This window comes from Prunus avium, chromosome 3, assembly GCF_965620075.1.
Source record: "Prunus avium chromosome 3, drPruAviu1.hap1.1, whole genome shotgun sequence".
Lineage (NCBI taxonomy): Eukaryota > Viridiplantae > Streptophyta > Magnoliopsida > Rosales > Rosaceae > Prunus > Prunus avium.
This window is the reverse complement of record NC_142286.1, coordinates 33199658-33221128: the sequence shown is the minus strand read 5'-3', so window position 1 is coordinate 33221128 and position 21471 is coordinate 33199658. Positions and strand designations below refer to the sequence as shown.

Genomic DNA, 21471 nt, shown 5'->3' with positions numbered 1-21471 from the left:
CCATTCCAATTAAGGATGGAAGGGGTGCCCTGCAGATTATTTTCATCTATAATCCTACTAATTTCTTTTAATCATCTCCTTAAGATGCAATTAAATTACCTTAAAGCTGCAGCAAATTAAGCTGCAATCTTTGCACAAGTAGGTGGAAAAATTTGGCCAGTCATAGTGGCCTTGACGTTAGTACATACATATGTGGCAGCACCATTTTTCCAATTGTATGTCAAATGGATGTCACTAATTTGCACATTCTGACATGGAATGCCTTTGCTACAAGCAAGCTTCACAACAACCGGATCAGCAGAAGTGCCCCTAATGTTCTTGAAGCTCACATTGCTGATCTTAACTTTCGACGAGATTTTCGCTTGGCATTGGCCATTTGGACAGTATTCTTGGTATATAAGAACAGGGGAGGTCTTCACATTTTCCATAATTATGTCCTCAAAGGGCAAATCTGAGGCCACACCATTTGGAGAAGCAGCCCATGTCTTGACCCTCGCGCCAGTTGAAGTGTTTGATATGGTGCAGTTTCTCATTGTGAATCCTGCGACGGTTGTTCATCATGGTACCTGCCTAGGCTCCCGATGATGTCGTGGCCTGGCCTGCACTTCACCTTTTCAATGTTTATTTGTTGGCTTCCATCGCCAAGGGAGAGCAATCATCGCCGATTTTGATCTCTGCATTGGTGATGTTGATGTTCGATGACCGGTGATAAATGCCTTATTTCTTTTATTTTTATATCTTTTATTTTTGGTTTTTGTAAGGAAAAGTTGATTAAAAAGAGCCTTATTACTGTTAAATTCAGATAGACGGGCCAGCAGCCCACTACTAAGAACACCGATATTGTCCCCAACTTAACCACCTATAAAACCCAATAAGTGTGGGGTTTTATCACAAATGGCCTCAGTGATATTAGTAGTAGAACCATTCATTATATTTTGTATTTGGTTTAGTCAAGTTTCCATTGTGGGACTTATATTCTTCAACACTCCCCCTCACATGGGACCACCACATAGTGGGCCACACGTGGAGCCAAATCCACATCGGAGTCAATCATTTAAGCCCAACACGTGAACACCACGTATTAGGTAAGGTGTTGGGGTAAACATTCAAACCTAACATGTGAACACCTTATATTGGGTAAGGGTAAATGCCCAATTCAGGCCCAGTCAATCAACCCGCCTTGATACCATGTTAAATTCAAAGAGACGGGTCAGCAGCCAACTACTAACAACACCAATATTGTCCCAAACTTAACCACTTACAAAGCCCAATAGGTGTGGGGTTTTATGACAAAAGGCCTCGGTGATATTAGTAGTAGAACCATTCATTATATATATTTAGTCAAGTTTCCAATGTGGGACTTATATTCTTCAACAATTACTTTACTTTCCTTATTTTCAGCTTTTCTGCGCTCTTAGACGGTTTTTTCTATGGAAAATCGACTTTTCACAGTATTTTTAGTGGAAGCCAATTGGAGAAGAAAGCTAAGACATTGAAGATCATTGTGTCCAATTTTCATAATTTTCTATGAAGCCAATTGTTCCATAATTGCAAGTCAACACAGCCTAAATTGCAATCCCATCAAAACTTTGCTGCTATGGGAGATTGAACATTTGAAGATCTTACCGATTTCTCTAAGTGACCTGTAATATATCTCTGGAAAGCTTAGAGATAAAGCTACATTTATCACATTGTTCTAGAATTTTATATGAAGTGGAACGACCCCAAAGATTGTGTCCAAGTTAGTTGACGTGTCTCCCAGTCAAAGAAGGATTCTTTCCCAGTTTGTTTCAATAATTGTTTAAGGTTTTGTTTTGTTTTAGGAGATTTTTTCCAGACCTTTTGAGATTAGGGTTTAGTTATTTTGCACTATATAAGGTTGCCCTGGGTCTCTAGAGAAAGAGGTGGAGAAAAAAGAGAAGAATATAGCTTTAGGCACGCCACCATGTTCCAGATTTTATTATTTTATTTTTATAACTATGTGTAACTAAATTTATTTCTAAGGTGTATGATGAAGCCATGACATGATTATTTGTGAAGTACTTTGTTGATTTCTATTCAATTTTATGCTGTGTTAAATTCTTAATTTTTGTGTGAATTTTATTCTAGGTTTGAAATCCTATTGCTTGATCACCACTAGGAACTTTGTATCTAGATAATTGGATAAATCTAGGAGAGAAATGCCATCCACTAGGTTTATTGGAACTAAGATTAAGAAGAGTAGATAGCTAGGAGAGAAATGTCATCCACTAGTCCTACTTGGTTGATTGAATTCTTCTCATCTTAACGGGTTCTTGTATGTTAAATTTTAACATCTTGTATGTTAAATTTTATGACCTTGACAGGCTTACTTCATACTTCAGAAAGAACAACCTTTAACATTGGCATCATAATTGGATAGTAATTGGCTCTAAGAAAAGGATATAGGATTGTGATTGGTGGATTCATAACCTTAGATCTTCATCACTTTTTCTTTTAAACCTATCTTTTTTCCGTGAGTTTAATTTTTCTTTCTTTTAATTCTTACAATTTAAGTTTTCCTTAACTCATCACTCAAATCAATCAATCGTTCGTTTAATTGGGTTTAGTGCGATTTAATTAATTAAGTTATTTTTATTAGTCCTTGTGGATTCGACCTCGTACTTGCATATCTCTATACTATTGTTGATTTGTTCGCTTGCGAGTAATTTTTTTGAGAAATGCAATTCATTCATAGAATCAAAGTAGCGTACATAGAACGACACAAAACAGTGGCCTAGTTAAAACCTTCTTGAGGGACAAACTCCAGGGTAGGAAAGAGTACCACACATGTCATTGACTAATAAGAGAGTCTGAAATAGTCGCGCATGACCAATGCTAGAGCAAGATAAAATAAAACAGCAAACTGACATATAGACCTCTTACGCATAGACCTCCGACGAGAACACTACAACACAATCCAACTGTCAAAAGAGTCCTGCTATGAAATCATAGTCCTTTGCATAGCCACAAGACATTGAGAGCATCTAACAAAGAGCACAATACCCCAAGAAGAAAGAAAACATCAACTAAACACACCATCTCTAGCCACCTCCAATAGTAATTGGCAATGAAAGAAGAGAAATCTGCAAGGAACAACACAAAGACTAACCCCACAAACAAGTCAGGAAAGAAAATAAAATAAAAAAGCCCCAAGCACGCCGTATCATCTCAATAGTGACAAAGAAACCTCCTATGAACATAGTCCTTGAGACATGCGGAGAATCAAAGATCAGCTAAGGGGAGAACGAAGAAAACACCACGCAACAATAACAAAACTGGCCTAGCCATCTAACCTGAACACAGGGATCAAGCACAAGAGCATTCCCTGGATGCCAAGCCCACGAATGCTCCAAGAACACATTAAGGAAGGCGCCCAGGAGACTCCACTTGACCTGTCTCCATAGGTTTGTTAGGAAGGACACCAACATCACCCGAATTCGCAGTCACCATAGCAGAGTAAGTAGTGAAACCCATAAAGATGGGTAAAATGTTGGTACCCAACAACCCTAGTTGCCAAAAACTTGGCCCAACACCATGAAAATGAGGACCAAAGCTATAGACCCTAGGTGAAGAGCCATCCATGCCAAATCTCTGGACAACAATCGCCGTTGACTCGGAGACTGTCGGCACAATAGCAGTAGCAGACCCGCTGAAACCACCATACAAAGGTAACCACTAGAAACGCCGACTCACAGAGGAGAAAGTGAATGAAGAAACCAACACACAGGATATGAGAGAGACAACAACAAGGCCAGCACCCCAGAATCGAATAGAGGAGTGACGACATCGACTCGACGTGGAAGAAAAGTGACTCTACCCTTTCAAGTCGAAGAAGGCGACGACAGCTGAACATGAATGAAAACGAAAGTTGTTGGGCCGAGGAGGGGATGACGATTGAACGTGAAAAACCTAAACCCTAATATTTGATGCACGTCTCTCCTCGCTTGCGAGTAATTTAATTTGTGATTTTTGGATACTCTTTTTCAGGTGTTCGAAAATCTACATCAACCGGTCTATGTGTATTCCATTTGTGTTTAGGCTTTCACCAAGGGCAGTGATCACATGTTGAAGAGTCACATTTTTGCAATTCAAGACATTTATGTGGAACAGCTTGTTGTTCAAAGATGTTATGTCTTGAATGTGTGAATTGGTGATCCCTGTGTATCTAATGTTCTGCATTAAAGGAACCCAATGGAGCAAATTCTATTTGTTACCCTCTGTTTCTAGCTCACGAGAAATTGATCAAAAAAACGTGTCCTTCAAATTTAAAAAACTTACTATGGGCAGTGAGTTGCATTTTCTAGTTTTTGAACAATCATTTTTGGACCAAGCTATTGATCCTTGGCCATCAAAAGTGCCACCTCCTGAGACTGTTGACCCATCAATATTTTGGAAAACGACCCAACCATCTTGTGACTTGAGCTTTTCTAGCTCTGCAAGAGCCTGCAGGGTTCCTTCAACCCAAATGCTAATCGGTGCTTTATAGGGCCCTTGAAACTTCACTGGACCAGCCATGTAGTTTCCTTTTGCTATCACAACTGTGTTCGGAGTTGTGCATGCGCATGCTTCTTTCCAAGAACTATTAATAGCCTAAAATCGATAGCATACTGAAAAGGTTACTAAGATGTTAAGATATAAGTCCGCATTCACAGTCTGACAACATTTACAACTTACTAAATATCTAGGAAGAGAAATAATTAAATATAAAGGCTAATTGAGTTAATTTGGTTAAACAAATATCCAAAGAAGATTCAAATTGCAAGGGGATTGGCACATTGTTTTGTCCTAATTCACATCTACAAAGAAGAAAGAATGATTAGTATGGCGCGCATAAAAAATGCATATGATAGCAGATAACAAATGTTCAAGGCAAATTTTTTTTTTTAATGTGTATTTAAACAAAACACATTACTTGAATTAATAATCCTTCTTCTTCTTTTATGTTTGAGGTTTTTTTTACTTCTATTCTTGCACAAAAAATAAAAAGCATAAGATTGAATCACCCCTTCCTCTTCCCCTTCCCAGCACACCACTGGTCGAGGTGGTCATTCATACAGAAACAATTAAATAAAGAGGCTAATTGAGTAAATTTGGTTAAACAAATATCCAAAGAAGATTCATATTCCAATAACATTCTTTTTTAATCAAATATCCAAAGAAGATTTATTCATCTCTTTTAAGATGTAACAAAAAATGTACTGAGATATTTTCCCCCTCTTAGATGAAAACACCAAGTACAATTAGCAAATAATCAAAGAGCACACAACCAATGTGTCTATGAAGAAACATCAGCAGCATGGGTTGTGCTTGTTAGATCAAGCAGCAGCAGCGCTGGTAGCGCAAGCAAGAGGCTGTGGCACGCGATTAATTGTCGGCTTGACATTAGAACACACAGAGGTAATAGGGCCTTTGTTTCCAGTGTACTTGAAATCAATGTCACTCAATTCCACATTCTCACATGGCATGCCTTGGGTGCATACAAGCTTCACAGCAACTGGGTCGGTACATGTGCCCTTGATGTTCTTGAAGCTAACATTGCTGATCTTAACTTTGGAAGGAACCTACACAAAACCATTCATTAATTGATTAATTTAAATCCTTTTAAATATTCAGTAAATGATGACTTGATTAACAAGGGACATATATATGATGTTAATAAATTGTTATAGATAGATACCCCTTTTTTGCATTCGTTCCATGGGCAGTACTCTTGGTCAATGAGGATAGGGTTACCAACATTAACCATGGTAATATCCTCAAAGTGAATATCTGAGGCAGTGCCATCTTTTGGGGAATCTGGCCATGTTTTGATCCTCACACCATTCGTTGTATCAGTCAAGGTGCAGTTCTTAATGTTGATGCTGGACACGGGTTCTTCCTCTGGGTACCTTCCAAGGCTCCCGATGGCTATGCCGTGGCCTGGCCCACACTTAACGTTGGTCACAGTGATGTTCTTGGTACCGTCACCGATTGAAATACAATCATCCCCAGTTCCGATGGTTGTGTCAATGATGTTGATCCCAGTTGAACGCCCGATGTGAATTCCATCAGTGTTCATGCTTTCCTTAGGTGCTGAGACGGTAAATCCTTTGATTTCAACCTTCTCGCACTTGAAAACATTGACGTGGAAATTTTTGCTATCTTTTGAAGTTACGTCCAAAATTTTTAAATTGGTGAGGAAGTTTAACCTCAAATTCTGCATATATTAAGAAAACAAATCAAACACAAATATGTTTATATTGTCAGGCTGTGAATCTGGATCACGTATCATCAAGTCATGAATTGATCAATGAGCAAGATTCGCAAATGCTCCTGTGTGACACAAGAAGATTTTCAAGTATATAAAACAACATGGTTGGATTAAATCATCTTACAATGTGTTTAGATTTGCATTGTGTATTTTTGTTGCAATCATTGTTTTTCCAAGACTGTGCTCCTTGGCCATCAAAAGTTCCACCACCTGACAAGGTTAGCCCGTCGACGTGGTCGAAACCAATCCAAGTGTCGTCCTTCGGGAGCTGGCTGCCATCTACCGGAGCCTGCAATGTTCCTTGGAGCTGGAACTCAATAGCAGCCTTGCAAGGACCTTTAAAAGTTGTTCCTACAAACTTGAATGTTCCCTTTGGAACAACAATTTTACTCGGTGTTGTTGATGCACATGCATCTGTCCAAGCCTTCTCTAAAGCCTAATTAACATTACACAAATTTAAAACTGTTAATGATTTAGTTTGGCAAACAATTGTAGAAACAAATTCTAATCAGAACCGAATATGAATACAAATTTTTTTGTTACCTGGGTAATATCAGAGTCTGGCTTTCCACCATATTTTTCACTTGTCACATCTAAGGCAGCAGGTTGAGCTTTAGCTGTGGATGCTAACAACAAGAACACGAACATTGGCAAGACATTTTTCAATTTCAAACCCATCTTGAGACTTTGTTATTTCCTTTTTCTTTGGAGTATGATGAAACTCCATTGCTTTCAGCCCAATTTATACTCCCATTGGAAAGCTCATCACCGTTAATATTTATTTGCCCAATTAAGAAGTTGAATGTTGGTCAACTATCCTATAATTAGTAATTAATTAAGCTGCTCAGCTTTAGAACATGAATTACCTACAATGGCTCTTGGCTCATTTTCCAATTTGGGCAAAAGATTTTTTCTTCCAAGACTTTGTCAAATCAGAAAGAAAAGATTTATGACATGGATGACTTATAAACCAAAAGTACTTTATAATCCAATTTGGTGCAAAGATTAACAAAAAAATACGCACATACAATTGATTTTTCAAAAACCAAAAACTGTTTCTGAACGCACTAATCAAACTAATAAATTCTTGACCATAATTTGTAACAAAGCAGTCGTGACATGAGAAATAACTATTGGAAATTCGTTTTATATTCACATTGAAAAGTTAAGGGACCTAGCATATGGGTTTATAAGGAGTGAGTGAGGGTCTTATCTAAGGCATGCAAGGGCGAAACCAGGAATTTTTTTATGGGTGGGCTAGCTAAAGTTATTAGCTTAAAATTTAATGATCATTTTTTTTTTGTACTTACAATTTCTATAGTCTTTCTAGAAATAAAAGTAAACATTATTAAATCATATAAACCATGCTAGTTCATAGCTCCATAGACTAATTTTCAATAAGTTTTAACATAAACTAAATAGGGTTTAACACCATAGTGGATTGAACATCCAAGGCTTTTTACCTAGATTGACCTTAGGTTCCGTCATGCATTCATATCATACATGAAAAATTGTTTTATGTAAAAATATTGACTAAGTATGAAAAATGGGTTTTCGGAATAATCATTTTCTCAAGATAATTTTTGGCGGCTATTATTCCTCACACATAAAGTAAGAAAACTTGATTTTATGGGATTTTAGTATGAAGTATATATTGACTTAATGAGCCATCATTTTTAGCCTAAATCGTATTTTGCACTAAAATCGATTTTTCATAATTTGATTTGGTTGGAATTTGATTTTCTAATATTTTTATTTGAATTCAAATGAGGGGTACTTCCTTATTTACATTGTAAACTTAAGTAAATGGAGTAATATAAAAATAAATAAAAGTAAAATGACAAGGCTAACATTGAAACTAAGTTAAATATTTTTCTTTAAAAACCACACTAGGCTACAGTTCCGCCGCTTTACCAATAGTTGAGACCTAATCGGGAGATGTTTCGTCTTATATTCCTACTAATGTAATTTCTATTACAGATGGACAAATATTCTTATCTATCGATTTATTTAATGATGGAATCAGATCTCAGTTTCCAACTTGGGCAAAAGATTTTTTCTTCCAATACTATGTCAAATTAGAAAGAAAATATTTATGACATGGATGACTTATAAACCAAAAGTACTAAACCTGTTATAATCCAATTTGGTGCAAAGATTAACAAAAAAAATACACACATACAATTGATTTTTCATAAACCAAAAACTGTTTCCGAACGCACTAATCCAACTAATAAATTCTCGACCATAATTTGTAACAAAGTAGTCGTGACATGAGAAATAACTATTGGAAATTCGTTGTATATTCACATTGAAAAGTTAAGGGATCTAGCCTGGGTTTATAAGAAGTGAGTGAGGGCCTTATCTAAGGCATGCTTTACCAATAGTTAAGACCCTATCGGGAGATGTTTCATCTTATATTCCTACTGTTAGAATGTGAAGGTAAAAAGTCTCATATTGGAAAGTTGAGAAACCTAACAAGGGCTTATAAGGAGTTGGGCTACTCTCCTCATTGCCAATTGGTTTTGGGGTGGAACCTCAACTTCCTTCATGGTATCAGAGTGGGTTAGCCCACGTGTGAAAGCCCAACAGCCACACGTGCTCCACGTCATCCATGTGTTGTCCACATGTTAGGCTTGAAAATTCGCCACACGTGCAAGGGTGTGTGAGAATGTTGAAGGTAAAAAATCACACATTGGAAAGTTGAGAAACCTAGCAAAGGCTTAGAAGGAGTTGGGCTACTCCCCTCATTGCCAATTGGTTTTGAGGTGGAACCTCAACTTCCTTCAAATTAAAGTCATTAGGTCATATCTCTTAATCGTTAGATCAAACTAACCAATTTGATCCAACAGCTAACGAATTTGATCTAACAACTAAGAAATAGGGCTTAACTATTGAATTATTATATAGCAAGGCACGTGTTGGGCTCAACAGCCTTTACTATTTCTTTCCCATGAATAACAATAGTACATTAATCTAAATCCATAATACATGTATACAAAAGATAACATCTATACTATTGCATATGTGTAGTCCACCACCCACCATTCCAATTAAGCATGGAAGGGGCGCCCTGCAGATTATTTTCATCTAATTTCCTACTAATTTCTTTTAATCATCTCTTTAAGATGCAATTAAATCACCTTAAAGCTGCAGTCTTTGCACAAGCAGGAGGAAAAATTTGGCCAGTCATAGTGGGCTTGACGTTAGTACATACAGATGTGGCAACACCATTTTTCCCATTGTATGTCAAATGGATGTCACTTATTTGCACATTCTGGCATGGAATGCCTTTGCTGCAAGCAAGCTTCACAACAACAGGATCAGCAGAAGTCCCCCTAATGTTCTTAAAGCTCACATTGCTTATCTTAACTTTCGACGGGATTTTCGCTTGGCATTGGCCATTTGGACAGTATTCTTGGTCTATAAGAATAGGGGAGGTCTTCACATTTTCCATAATTATGTCCTCAAAGTGCAAATATGAGGCCATACCATTTGGAGAAGCAGGCCATGTCTTGACCCTCACGCCATTTGAAGTGTTTGATATGGTGCAGTTTCTCACTGTGACTCCTGTGACAGGTTGTTCATCATGGTACCTGCCTAGGCTCCCAATGCTGATGCCGTGGCCCGGCCCGCACTTCACCTTTTCAATGTTTATTTGCTGGCTTCCATCGCCAAGAGAGACGCAATCGTCGCCGGTTTTGATCTCTGCGCCGGTGATGTTGATGTTCGATGACCGGCCAATGTGGATTCCATCTGTGTTTAGGCTTTTACCAGGGGCGGTCATGATCACATGTTGAAGTGTCACATTTTTGCAATTCAAGACGTTTATGTGGAACAGCTTGCTATTTAAAGATGTTATGTCTTGAATGTGTGAATTGGTGAGCCCTATGAATCTTATGTTCTGCATTCAAGGAACCCAATTGAGCAAATTCTATTTGTTAGCCTCTGTTTCTAGCTCACAAGAAATTGATCAAAAAAACGTGCACTTCAAATTTAAAAAACTTACTATAGGCAGTGAGTTGCATTTTCCAGTTTTGGCACAATCATTTTTGGACCAAGCTATTGATCCTTGGCCATCAAAAGTGCCACCTCCTGAGACTGTTAACCCATCAATATTTCGGAAAACAACCCAACCATCTTGTGACTTGAGCTTTTCTGGCTCTGCTGGAGCCTGCAAGATTCCTTCAACCCGAACGCTAACCGGTGCTTTGCAGGGCCCTTGAAACTTCACCGGACCAGCCATGTAGTTTCCTTTTGCTATCACAACCGTGCTCGGAGTTGTGGATGCGCATGCTTCTTTCCAAGCACTATTAATAGCCTAAAATCAATAGCATACTCAAAAGGTTACTAAGATGTTAAGATATACGGCCCGCATTCATAGTTTGACAACATTTACAACGTACTAAATATCTGGGAAGAGAAATATCACATTTGTATAATGTGCACAAAAGTTTTACCTGGCTATCATCTGTCTTACCATCAGCCTTGGCTCCATACTTCTTGATATCAAAATCTGCAGCTCTGGCTTTTATGGAAAATGATATCAAGAACAAAAAGAATGTAGTTCCAAGAATAAATTTTGAACCCATGTGAGGCTTCTTTTGTATAACAACTTTGAGCTTCTAAATTCTAATAACCTTGAGTACTTTTTCAATGAAGGGTTTCGTTATATAGTGTAGTTAAGGAAGCTGAAAACCACAAAATCTTGAACCTAATTTTATGTGGACGAAATCTATGAGGTCCCCTTGTTTTTGGTGATGATTTCTATAACTCCTCAAATTATCCTCCAATTTTAGGTGCTATAGTTTCTTAATTTACCTGCTAACCAGGCTTTTGCACCTCTAACCTCTTACATGTACAAATATGCACGTATAGATTTTTCTGAGAACCTACGTGTGTGGAAGAGCTTATTGGCCTCCAACAAGGGTAAAGCTTATTAATTCATTGCTCTATTACATTTAATGCACATTAGAAAGTCTCATATCACCACGCAAATTGGATATTTTGAATGGTTATCTTGGAAAGCTCTGTGGCTTGGACATTAATAAATAATGTTAGGACCACTTGATCAAATAGATGAATGGTTTGAAATTGAACCACACAAACCCCTTGTACGCACAAGCAATCTTTTATCACCCTTCCACTAAAAAGTCATTATCGACTGAAATTTTTTCAAAGTATAGCAAGAAAACATCAAAGTCGATAGGTATCAAAGAAGTATGAAAAGAAAAAAAAGAAAAAAAAGAACCAATGTTTCATCAGGCCATCCAGTTCCAAATGCAAACCAGGTAAACTGTTAATCCACGTCTGGCTGACATTAATACCCCTTGGTCTGTGAATATATACAAATAGGAAAATGCTAGGGAGACCAATTTGGGAGACCAACTTGGGATACCAACTCTCTAATAGAGCGTGGGACCCATTGCATTGGTGGGCTCCACCTCTATTAGAGAGTTGGTATCCCAAGTTGGTCTCCCAAGTTGGTCTCCCTAGCATGACCCATACAAATATAAGTGCAACCTGTAATGAATTTGGGAAGCATGACCTCTTCTCTTTGACAAGATTCAAGCTTTGATTACCTTTCTGCATCGTTGCCAACTTCAAGCTCTCTGCAAATGAATCTTCAATATGATGAATCCATCGCGGCACTGACTAAACAATAAATGGGTACAATGCTACTATGGTACAGGACAAATGCAACAAAATTGCTCTTAGTTATCAACTCTGCTTCGTTTTTGCCTTTTCCTGTGACTAGACACCTTTCAAAATCAATAGGATGACCACCCTTCAGCAACTGCAAGCACTTCAAATTGACGCTCTGCTTTCAATGGCCAACTTGATTGTACTGACAAAATCATCAATTGCCATGGTGCCAAGATCCCCACCAAACCTGGATCTTACTGTAACAGTGCCAGTTTCAACTTCTTTGGCACCGACAACAGCCATCAATGGGATTTTCAGCATCTCTGAATTTCTAATCAGTTTTGGCAGGCGTTCACCGTGGCAAAGTTCACCGCGAATACCATTTGCTTTCAGTTTGTTGGTTACCTCTTTGCAGTAATCAAGCTGTACAGAAATTTAAACTTTTGCTTCAATGCAAAGATAATCATCTCATAGTAACAAAAAATAAAATAAAATGACTGTCTCAGTTCCTAAATAATAGAAGTTAGGAACACAAGGAACATTGACTTTAACGTTGGTTTGCTTGTGTAAAGAAATTTGAATGGCCCCTTTGCACGTCATTTTAAATTGATCCATCACTTTGCAGTGTTGGAGTGTATACCCTCGTAAACAATATATTTTGAATGAATTACAAGTTTGTAATTCATGGTATGGCCAATCACTCGTGAGATAAATGAAAAAGTATACTGATCCTATGTAAGTTCAGCCATTCAAATTTCATGGGGAAACAAAAGAGTATGTAGGTGTTGAGGGTTGAGTTTTTTGAAACATTAAATGTGCAACCTGCTTTGCGTACCTGAGTGTCAGTAACTGGTAAAACATGAGCTTGTACTGGCGAAAGCCATAATGGAAAATCCCCAGCATAATGCTCTATAAGGACTCCAAAGAAACGCTCCAAGGACCCAAGAACAGCTCTATGAATCATTATAGGCCGCTTCTTTTCCGAGTTTGAGTCAACATATGTTATGTCAAAACGCTGTGGTAGGTTAAAATCAACCTGCACAGTTTGTGGAATGGTAAATTAAAAATAAAATAAAAAAGATCAAACAATTTAAAAAGAACATAATAAAGTGGTTTTAGTCAATTAAACATATCCATGAAGTATGATCAATTCAAAAAAAATGCTTAGAATCTCCAATGAACATTTTACAAAATGAGACAGAGAGATGGAGAGACTGCCAATTAAAAAAAAAATGTGCACACATTAAAATTCAGCCTGTCACAAGTTGAGGACTTGCCTGTATAGTTGAGCACTGCCACTTCCTTCCAAGAGCATCTTCAATCTTAAGATCAATCTTGGGACCATAAAAGGCACCACCACCATCATCAATTTGATAGCTCCAACCCTTATCATCCAAAGCATCTGTAAGGGCAGATGTTGCTTTCACCCATATATCATCATCTCCAACAGATTTCTCTGGCCTCGTAGAGAGATTGACTTCATATTTGCTGAAGCCAAATTGCAGTAAAAGTTCTTCGGTAAGATCTAGGACACCCCTGATTTCATCTTTAATCTGATCTTCTAGACAAAAGATGTGTGCATCATCCTGCAAAATGGTCCTGAGGTTAAACAAAATACACTTCGTAGCACAGGCCAAGAGAGGGAGGGGAGATACTAACAGCATACCTGAGTAAAACCTCTTACACGAAAAAGGCCATGTAAGCTTCCAGATAACTCATATCTATATACTGTTCCCAACTCAGCAACTCGAATAGGAAAATCATGATAAGAGTGAGGCCTCCTCTTGTAAATCAAGACGTGATAGGGGCAGTTCATCGGTCGAAGTTGATAAAGTTCATCCTCAATATTCATCTGATCATACATATTCTCTTTGTAGAAATCCAGATGACCACTTATCTGCCAAAGATCTGCCTTTCCAACATGTGGAGTATACAGCAGATCATAACCACGTTCTATGTGGATCTTTTTCCACAAATCTTCTATTACATGCCTCACAATAGCACCCTTTGGATGCCAGAACACTAAACCCCCACCAGCATCATTCTGTAAAAATTCACCAACTAAAATGTTCAATGCAAGAATCCTCATACGAGATGATTGCAATTAATCACACTGCTTAACTGTTAAACCTGTATAAACAGCATAAAGAGATTCAGTGCAATTCAATTTGAGTACCTGTATAGAAAACAGGTCAAGTACTTGACCAAGGCGCCTGTGATCTCGACGTTTAGCTTCCTCTTTGAAATGAAGATATGCCTTCAATTGATCTTCACTCTCCCATGCAGTTCCATAGATCCTCTGCAGCATGGGTTTCTTTTCATCTCCTCTCCAGTAAGCACCAGCAATGGACTCAAGTTCAACAGCTTTTCTGTTAATTTTTCCAGTATATTCAACATGAGGTCCCGCACATAGGTCCCACCATTCATTACCTATGAAGGATTTAGTATAACATAAGGGATTATGACATAAAGACATTCTAATTTAACTAGAAGCTAGTTCAAAACAAAATCAAATCCGAGTGCATGCAAATGTGTGTTTAATTAGCCCGAGCAACAGATTCCTCGGATAAGATCCTCATATCAGTAACTCATTTTAATGAGAACACTTGCACCAACATCTTTTACCCTGAGCACACCCCTGTCCTCTCTTTTTTTCTTTCACCAATTTGTCTTCCTATAAATTTCTATCTTCTGACTCTCAACACATACCACTGTACATTCCACCGTGTAGGTCAAAAGAAATAGCTGGTTAATTTGTTTTCTTTATTTAGTAAATCATTTATGAACAGTTCCTGCATATGAAATCATCACCTTTGATTCTGCATTGAGGCTTAAAATGGTGAAACCCTTACCAATATGATATATGGTAATGCGATCTTCCTTAATGCTATCCAAAATTTCCAATTTGTATGGTTCATTGAGAGCAGTTATTCTTCTCTGAGCTTCATCTCTTGAAACTTCTTCTCTTATAAGTGGTAAATTTCTACCAATGATGCGATCCTACAAACAACGTAAAAAGGCTAATGAATAGTTTGCAATGCTTTCATGGTTCCAAAAGTTTGGTAAAAATATAGTAACTGATACATAAATTCCACTTACCATCTCCTTCTTGATTCTCTTCAACTCTTTGTCTGTCAAAGGCTCCATATCAAAATCATAGTAAAACCCATTTTCTATCCACGGACCAATTGTCACTTTTGCATCTGGGAAGAGCTTTTGAACAGCCATGGCCATCACGTGTGCACACTGCAGTGATGCAGATAAAAGCATTTCATCCTCATAACAATGGAAAAGGCACCCTCGATACCAAATTCTCAGGACATTCATGGAAAGAAATATAGTTAACACCATACATAAGACATAAAACCCAAGTATCTTCTCAAATTCCCAACTCCAGAAAAAAAAATTCCCCAGCTTATCTACTCTTGTAGACCCATTTTTTTTCAGTCCTAAACAATCAAATTACCCAAAAGTTATGGTTTTTTTTGTCCCTCTTTCTATAACAAAATGGATAGCCTATTCTGGGTGACAATTAATAACATAGAATTGGAATTTGGAAGTGGTGGTACAAAAGCATTACTTCCCGAGCACCTAAAAGTTCAGAAATTGCAACCTGAATGTACCTCCTAGTTCAATATGACACTCACATTAGCATAATAACCAAACAACTAAAACCAATAGAGCAACCAAAAGAACAGCATAAACCACCAAAAACCAAATTAAAAAACATATGAAATAGAATGGCCCATCAAAAGAAAAAGAAGAAAAAATTCAATAAGCAAAGTACAAAACCGTGTGGCGAATTCTGAGAAGGCTCTCAGAGGACTCGTTGGTTGGAAGCACGACTTTCTCTAGCTTATCAGATTTCTCCTTCCGGTTCTCCTTCAATTTGTCGTCTGGGGTCGAAACCTGAGTCTCCGTAGCCACAGCCGCCGAAGACGTGGAGACTCCATTTCTGTTCCTGTAAAGGGCAAGAGCCCTGAACTCTGTGCTGGGTGCTGAAACGCAGTGTTTAAGAGGGGAAAGGAAATGGGTGGGAAAAGAAGAAGCCTTTAGGAGAGGGGTTGAGAGGAAAGAAGAAGAAGTGGCCATTCTCTGAAGAATTAACATCTGGATCTTCTTTGAAAGTGAGTATGAAGATGTATACTTCAAAGGGTTGTGAGCTACGGGGAGAGTTTGAGAGTGACAGTGGCGTTTGTGACTTTGTATGTGGTGGAGGTTTGGCTAATTGGGTTTTTTCTCGGACGACGCCTTGAAGGGTGAGGCTTCTAATTGGAGCCAAATCTCACCAAAAATAAAAATTAATAAAAGAAAAATGCTAGGGAGACCAACTTGGGAGACCAACTTGGGATACCAACTCTCTAATAGAGCGTGGGACCCATTGTATTGGTGGGCTTCACCTCTATTAGAGAGTTGGTACCCAAGTTGGTCTCCCAAGTTGGTCTCCCTAGCATGACCCTTAATAAAATTGGAGCCAAATTTGCCAACGGGGTGGAAAAAGGCCAAGCTTGTAGGCTCTAGGCGGGTCCCTTTTTTTTATAATTTTTTTCATAAATAGTATAGCCGATCGGCTGTACTAATTAAATATTATAGTATAGCCGCGCGGCTGTACTATTAAATAATACAGCCGCGCGGCTATACTATTTATTTAAAAATAAAAATTAAGGACCCACCTAGCAACTTTTTTTTTTTGGTCGAGACCCACCTAGCAACTTAAGTTCCAACTCCCATGACAACTTAAAATTGGAGTTAAATCTTTTTTTTTTTTTTTAATACAAATCTCAATTCGTAATTAGCAATCAAATGTTTATAAAAACGAATGAAATGTATGAGACAATTTACATATCTAAATAAGAATAAGTTTTTTTTTTCTATTTTATAAGTGATATTGAGAAAGGGCAACATCGAGTTCAATGATAAATGTTGAAAAAAAAAAATTAACACTAATTATTAAAAGTTTCGTTGTTTTAGACCACGGCTTAATTGTTTTTTATAATATAAACTCTAAATTCAAAAGGTTTAACACAAATCTTAAAACGACACATAAGTTAATAATCCTACTTTCTTGTTATGTAACTTATAATTTTAAGCTAAAAATACCAATAACCAATACAACAACAACAAGAAAACAAATACAAATGCTCCCTTATTTTTGGAGTGAAACTCTCGGTTTGTTATCTCCGTTACAAGAAAGTTTTTTTTTTTTTTTCTATTTTTGGCATCCTCCTCACCGTTGTTCTTATCCTTTGTGTAGTTGAACTCTGTCTCAGCTTGTATTACTATTTTCTGCTTGCAGTAGTTGTAAATCCAATTTACATCTAGCTTTCCTACGCATTTGAGCCCCTCATCCTCATTGCTAGCCCCACGCTCTTTTATATTCCACGTGTCACAGCTTGATTCGCAGGTGGAGTACACGTGCTATAAAAGTAGAAATTCCCTTTTGCAAGAGATGCTATATTTGTAGATTCTAACAACTTTTTGTCGTCCCAGAAAAACTGTCATGGATTGTTAGATTCCAAGTTTCCAATCTCAATGTCTTCCTCCTAAAACGCTAAACATTCTCAAGTTGTGAATCCCAAATACAAAGTAGGAAACGTACGAGGAGGTTGATGAAGTTTGTGGTCTGATGGCGAAAAAGTTGACAATGAAGGGTCTTTTCAAGCCGAAGGCGCGAAGCCCATTGGAGCTTGTAAAGCACACGCACGAGCTTCTCACGTTTCTTGATCGGAACATGGATGCGCGCGAGCAAAAGCGCAAAGAAAAGGTCTGGTTTTTGTTTTGATCAGTTTTCACATTGCTAATTTCCTATTGTACTATTGTTTTCACCAGCGATCCTCTAAACTGCAAGAGGATGGGAATCTCACACACACGACCAAGGTGTTATGGGATTCGAAACTGAGACCACTTCAAGTCAAGGCTCTTTTTTACTGGCCTAGACTCCGTTGTCATGTTATGTAATCTATTTGATATTACATGTCATATTTTTTTGAAGGAAAAAAAAAGGATATTTAATGTCATGAAATTTTTCAATTTGGGGTTGTGGAGGTTAGCTTGTGTGTAGAAATTTAGAGTGAGTGAGATTTTGAGATTAATGAAATTGTTTAGTTTGTATGTTTATATGGAATAGGATTTTAATGGCATTTACTTTGAAATTTGTTATATAGATGGATGAACTGAGCAAAGCAATCTTGGAGATAAGAACAGTTTTATATGGTGATGAGGAATCAGGGCCAAATAAAGACTCTTGTGCACAACTTACTCAGGAGTTTTTCAGAGGGGACACATTCAGGCTTCTCATTGTTTGCCTTTCAAAGCTCAACTTGGGGGTAAGCATATGCATATCAGCTTAGCTACTATATGTAGCTGTTTTCCTACATCAGTTTGTGTAACCCAATTGCATGCTTTAGAGATTTGACATTGTGTTACTGTGTATGCAAATGCTGCAGGCTCGTAAAAACGCCACTCATGTCGTTGCAAATTTGCTAAGGCAACGAGTTCAGTCCCAATTGATTGCTTTAGAGTACTTGGAAAAGAATATAGATCTTATGGACATTCTGATAAAAGGGTAAGAAATTATCAATATTGAAGTTAGAAAATGTGCAGTACTGAATTCAACGAAATGTTAATGAATAGTTCGGTTTGGTTTGGTTTAGCTATGAAGACAGCGGTGATGTTGCTCTGTCATATGGTGCAATTTCAAGGGAATGCATTCGTCGCCAGAATGTAGCAAGGTAACACTTTTTCTACTTTGTACATCTCCGGATAAATTAATGGTGCAAAGTGAGTTTGGTTATCAAACAATGTTTAATTTTCAACGGGATGATTTCACAGGTATGTCTTGGAATCAGACCACATGAAGAAGTTTTTCGATTATATACAAACTCCAAATTTCGACATAGCATCAGATGCTGCAGCTACTTTCAAGGTTGGTAAAGTTTGAACAGCTTATCAAAATTTAAGAAATGGTCACTATTATGCTTCACAATCCACAAATCAACTGACTCATTGCCATACTTGAACAGGAGCTCATGACAAGGCACAAATCAACTGTTGCTCAATTTCTTTCTAAAAATTATGAGTGGGTAAGTTTTCATAATCCACATGAAATCTTCTGGTTGTTTTGGTGGCTTTTATCTTGTATTATAATACTACAGACTAATGAGATTATGGAAGAAGATGTTTTTAGAAATTTGGGCAGTCAGGGAATCTGAGAATGTGATGATTGAACTCAGTGCAGGTGCCCTGTATTCAATCGATTGCATTCTCATTGCAAATGGAAAAGCTCAGAGAGTTACTTTTAATTTACTTTATTTTTAGTTTTTCTACATTTCATAAGTTCCAATAGAGAATGATCTCATTGTCAATATCTGAATACTTTTTCCCTCTGTTTACTGGCTCCAGTTTTTCCAAGAGTACAATTCTCAGTTGCTTGAGTCTTCAAATTATATCACCAAACGCCAGGCCATCAAGGTATTACAATTTACAGATTTATTTATTTATTTATTTATTTATTTTGGTGCCGAGACTCTTGCATGAACCATGTTTATGTTCATCATGAGAACCATGTTCTGTGTTCATAATAATTGACATACATGTCATAATTGTTTCAGCTGTTAGGAGATATGTTGCTCGATCGCTCCAACTCTGCTGTGATGGTTCAATATGTCTGCTCTCTGGATAACATGAGAATCCTGATGAACCTTCTTAGGGTATAAACTCTCTCTCACATCATGTTCATGCCTGCCACTAGCTTTTTGTTAAGTCACTTATTTGACTCAACTATGGCTTTTTTGTTTGTGCATCACATGTTTGCAGGATCCAAAGAAGACAATCAAGTTAGAGACCTTTCATGTGTTCAAGGTTTGTGCAGATCAATATCAAGTTCTAAACCTTTTCAGCATTACAACAAGTTGAGGCATTGTCTATTAAAAGTGTTATTAACTTCTTTTGTTTTTTGTTCTTTTGACAGCTATTTGTTGCAAACCAAAATAAGCCTCCTGAGATTGTTAATGTGCTTATCACAAATAGGACCAAGCTTCTCCGTTTCTTTGATGACTTCACCATTGAGAAAGGTAGGAACCATTTTTCTCTTCAAATCTTCCGTCACTCCATCTTTATCCTTTGAACTCTTACTTCAACATCAAACTATACTTTTCTGCAGAGGATGAGCAGTTTGAAGCAGCCAAAGCTGATGTTATTAATGAGATTTCTGTTCTTGAACCCAAACCCAAGATATCTTCAATCCTCAGCTTTAGAAACAATTGTGAGGTCAAATGTTAATTGTACTCTTGAAGTATAGGCCTTGTTGTAAACTGCCGCTGAAAGTAAAAATTGAATCGTATTGTCACCTCAATTAAAATTTTGTTGCAATGTACCATTTACGACCTAACTCCATCTAGTGTTCCGTCCAAAAAGTTGGTGACCCTTTTCAAAGGATATTTTGACATCTGTCAAACTATCGTCACACTTTTTTTGAAGGGTCACGTGTATAGCACCTTCAATTTTTTGGACGGAAAAATAGACCAAGTTAGCCGTAAGTGGCACATTCCAACAAAACTTTAATTAAGGTGAAAATGTGACTTAATTTTTCTTTCTAGGCAACAAATTACCACAAGGCCCATAATTCATGTGGTTTTAGTGTAATTTTACCCTCTTGGGTTTCCAGAAACCAACTTAATGTATCAGATGTAGCCCAAATATGGGCCTATATATTCTTTAAAATTCTAATAAAAGTTCATCTCAATTTCCTACCAATTTCAAACAAGCTGTCGTTTGCACTCAGATTTTGTATGAGAATTTTCACGAGCTGCATTTGTTTTTGGAAAACATTGAGCTTAGCAGCCTACATGTTGAAAACCAAGGGACCAAGTGCTTTGTCTCAGAAACCAAAAACAATTTTGTGTGAAAGTTTTAAAAAAGATAATGTACTTTTAATTTCCTCTTTTTTTTTTTGTATTTATTTTTGGAGGAACACTTATTCCTTTCTTTCTTTTGTGTTGAATTAATGAGCACCTCTCTGGTTTGCTTATACATTTGCAATGATGTTCTACCACTTCCACTCAACTACAGATTTTATTCTTCTTCCTAATTTTGTTCAAACTTAACATCAGCCATCGCGATGCCATCGCCACTTCCATGGCTGCTACTTCCGCCTCCACTATGGCAGTGGCCATGGCTACATTAATTTCTTCTTTTAATTTCTGTTTTTTAAGTTTTTTTTTTTTTTTTTTTTTTTTTTGGTTTAAAGATTATAAAAGGAAGATACATGGAGCAACGTTTTTTTCATTGAAATAAAAGAACATTTGGAGTATAAACAAAACCAACCAAAAATAAATGATCAAGAGGGGGGAAATTCTGAAAGGGTTTCTCACAAATTAGGTATTATTATCTCTTTTATTTTTCTTTTTATCATCGGCCATATATATATAGACTTTCACAGAAAGTAGGTTAGTTTTTGGGAAGGGTCCTGGTCCTGGACCACAAGAACAGGCCCCCCCCCGACTGCATCAAAATGGTTGCATTCAGAATCTCAAAGGCATTTTTGGCCAACAAAA

At 37.4% G+C, this 21471-nt stretch overlaps 4 protein-coding genes and 1 pseudogene across 4 annotated transcripts; 1 reads left to right on the top strand and 4 right to left on the bottom strand.

Moving 5' to 3' along the window:
* Positions 1 to 116: 116 nt before the first annotated feature.
* On the bottom strand, positions 117 to 5319 carry LOC110770198 (exopolygalacturonase-like; annotated as a pseudogene).
* On the bottom strand, positions 5102 to 6977 carry LOC110770210 (exopolygalacturonase-like). The gene is made up of 4 exons (XM_021974294.2): positions 6815 to 6977; positions 6396 to 6707; positions 5699 to 6217; positions 5102 to 5582 (listed from the first exon to the last, which is right to left on the bottom strand). Exons 1-4 carry the CDS (start codon positions 6947 to 6949, stop codon positions 5337 to 5339), a joined length of 1212 nt encoding a protein of 403 aa, XP_021829986.2. The 5' UTR covers positions 6950 to 6977; the 3' UTR covers positions 5102 to 5336.
* A 2186-nt stretch (positions 6978 to 9163) lies between these two features.
* Positions 9164 to 10895, bottom strand: LOC110770211 (exopolygalacturonase-like). Its single transcript, XM_021974295.2, has 3 exons — positions 10732 to 10895; positions 10281 to 10592; positions 9164 to 10175 (listed from the first exon to the last, which is right to left on the bottom strand). Exons 1-3 carry the CDS (start codon positions 10861 to 10863, stop codon positions 9411 to 9413), a joined length of 1209 nt encoding a protein of 402 aa, XP_021829987.1. The 5' UTR covers positions 10864 to 10895; the 3' UTR covers positions 9164 to 9410.
* A 517-nt stretch (positions 10896 to 11412) lies between these two features.
* Positions 11413 to 16189, bottom strand: EMB2761 (threonyl-tRNA synthetase, putative / threonine-tRNA ligase). The gene is made up of 8 exons (XM_021974287.2): positions 15710 to 16189; positions 15017 to 15163; positions 14770 to 14917; positions 14094 to 14347; positions 13584 to 13961; positions 13195 to 13503; positions 12753 to 12953; positions 11413 to 12340 (listed from the first exon to the last, which is right to left on the bottom strand). Exons 1-8 carry the CDS (start codon positions 16025 to 16027, stop codon positions 12080 to 12082), a joined length of 2016 nt encoding a protein of 671 aa, XP_021829979.2. The 5' UTR covers positions 16028 to 16189; the 3' UTR covers positions 11413 to 12079.
* A 1206-nt stretch (positions 16190 to 17395) lies between these two features.
* On the top strand, positions 17396 to 20671 carry LOC110770219 (putative MO25-like protein At5g47540). Its single transcript, XM_021974304.2, has 11 exons — positions 17396 to 17681; positions 18082 to 18243; positions 18364 to 18482; positions 18571 to 18648; positions 18749 to 18842; positions 18940 to 18999; positions 19319 to 19387; positions 19528 to 19626; positions 19733 to 19777; positions 19887 to 19989; positions 20079 to 20671. Exons 1-11 carry the CDS (start codon positions 17544 to 17546, stop codon positions 20195 to 20197), a joined length of 1086 nt encoding a protein of 361 aa, XP_021829996.1. The 5' UTR covers positions 17396 to 17543; the 3' UTR covers positions 20198 to 20671.
* Positions 20672 to 21471: the final 800 nt, after the last annotated feature.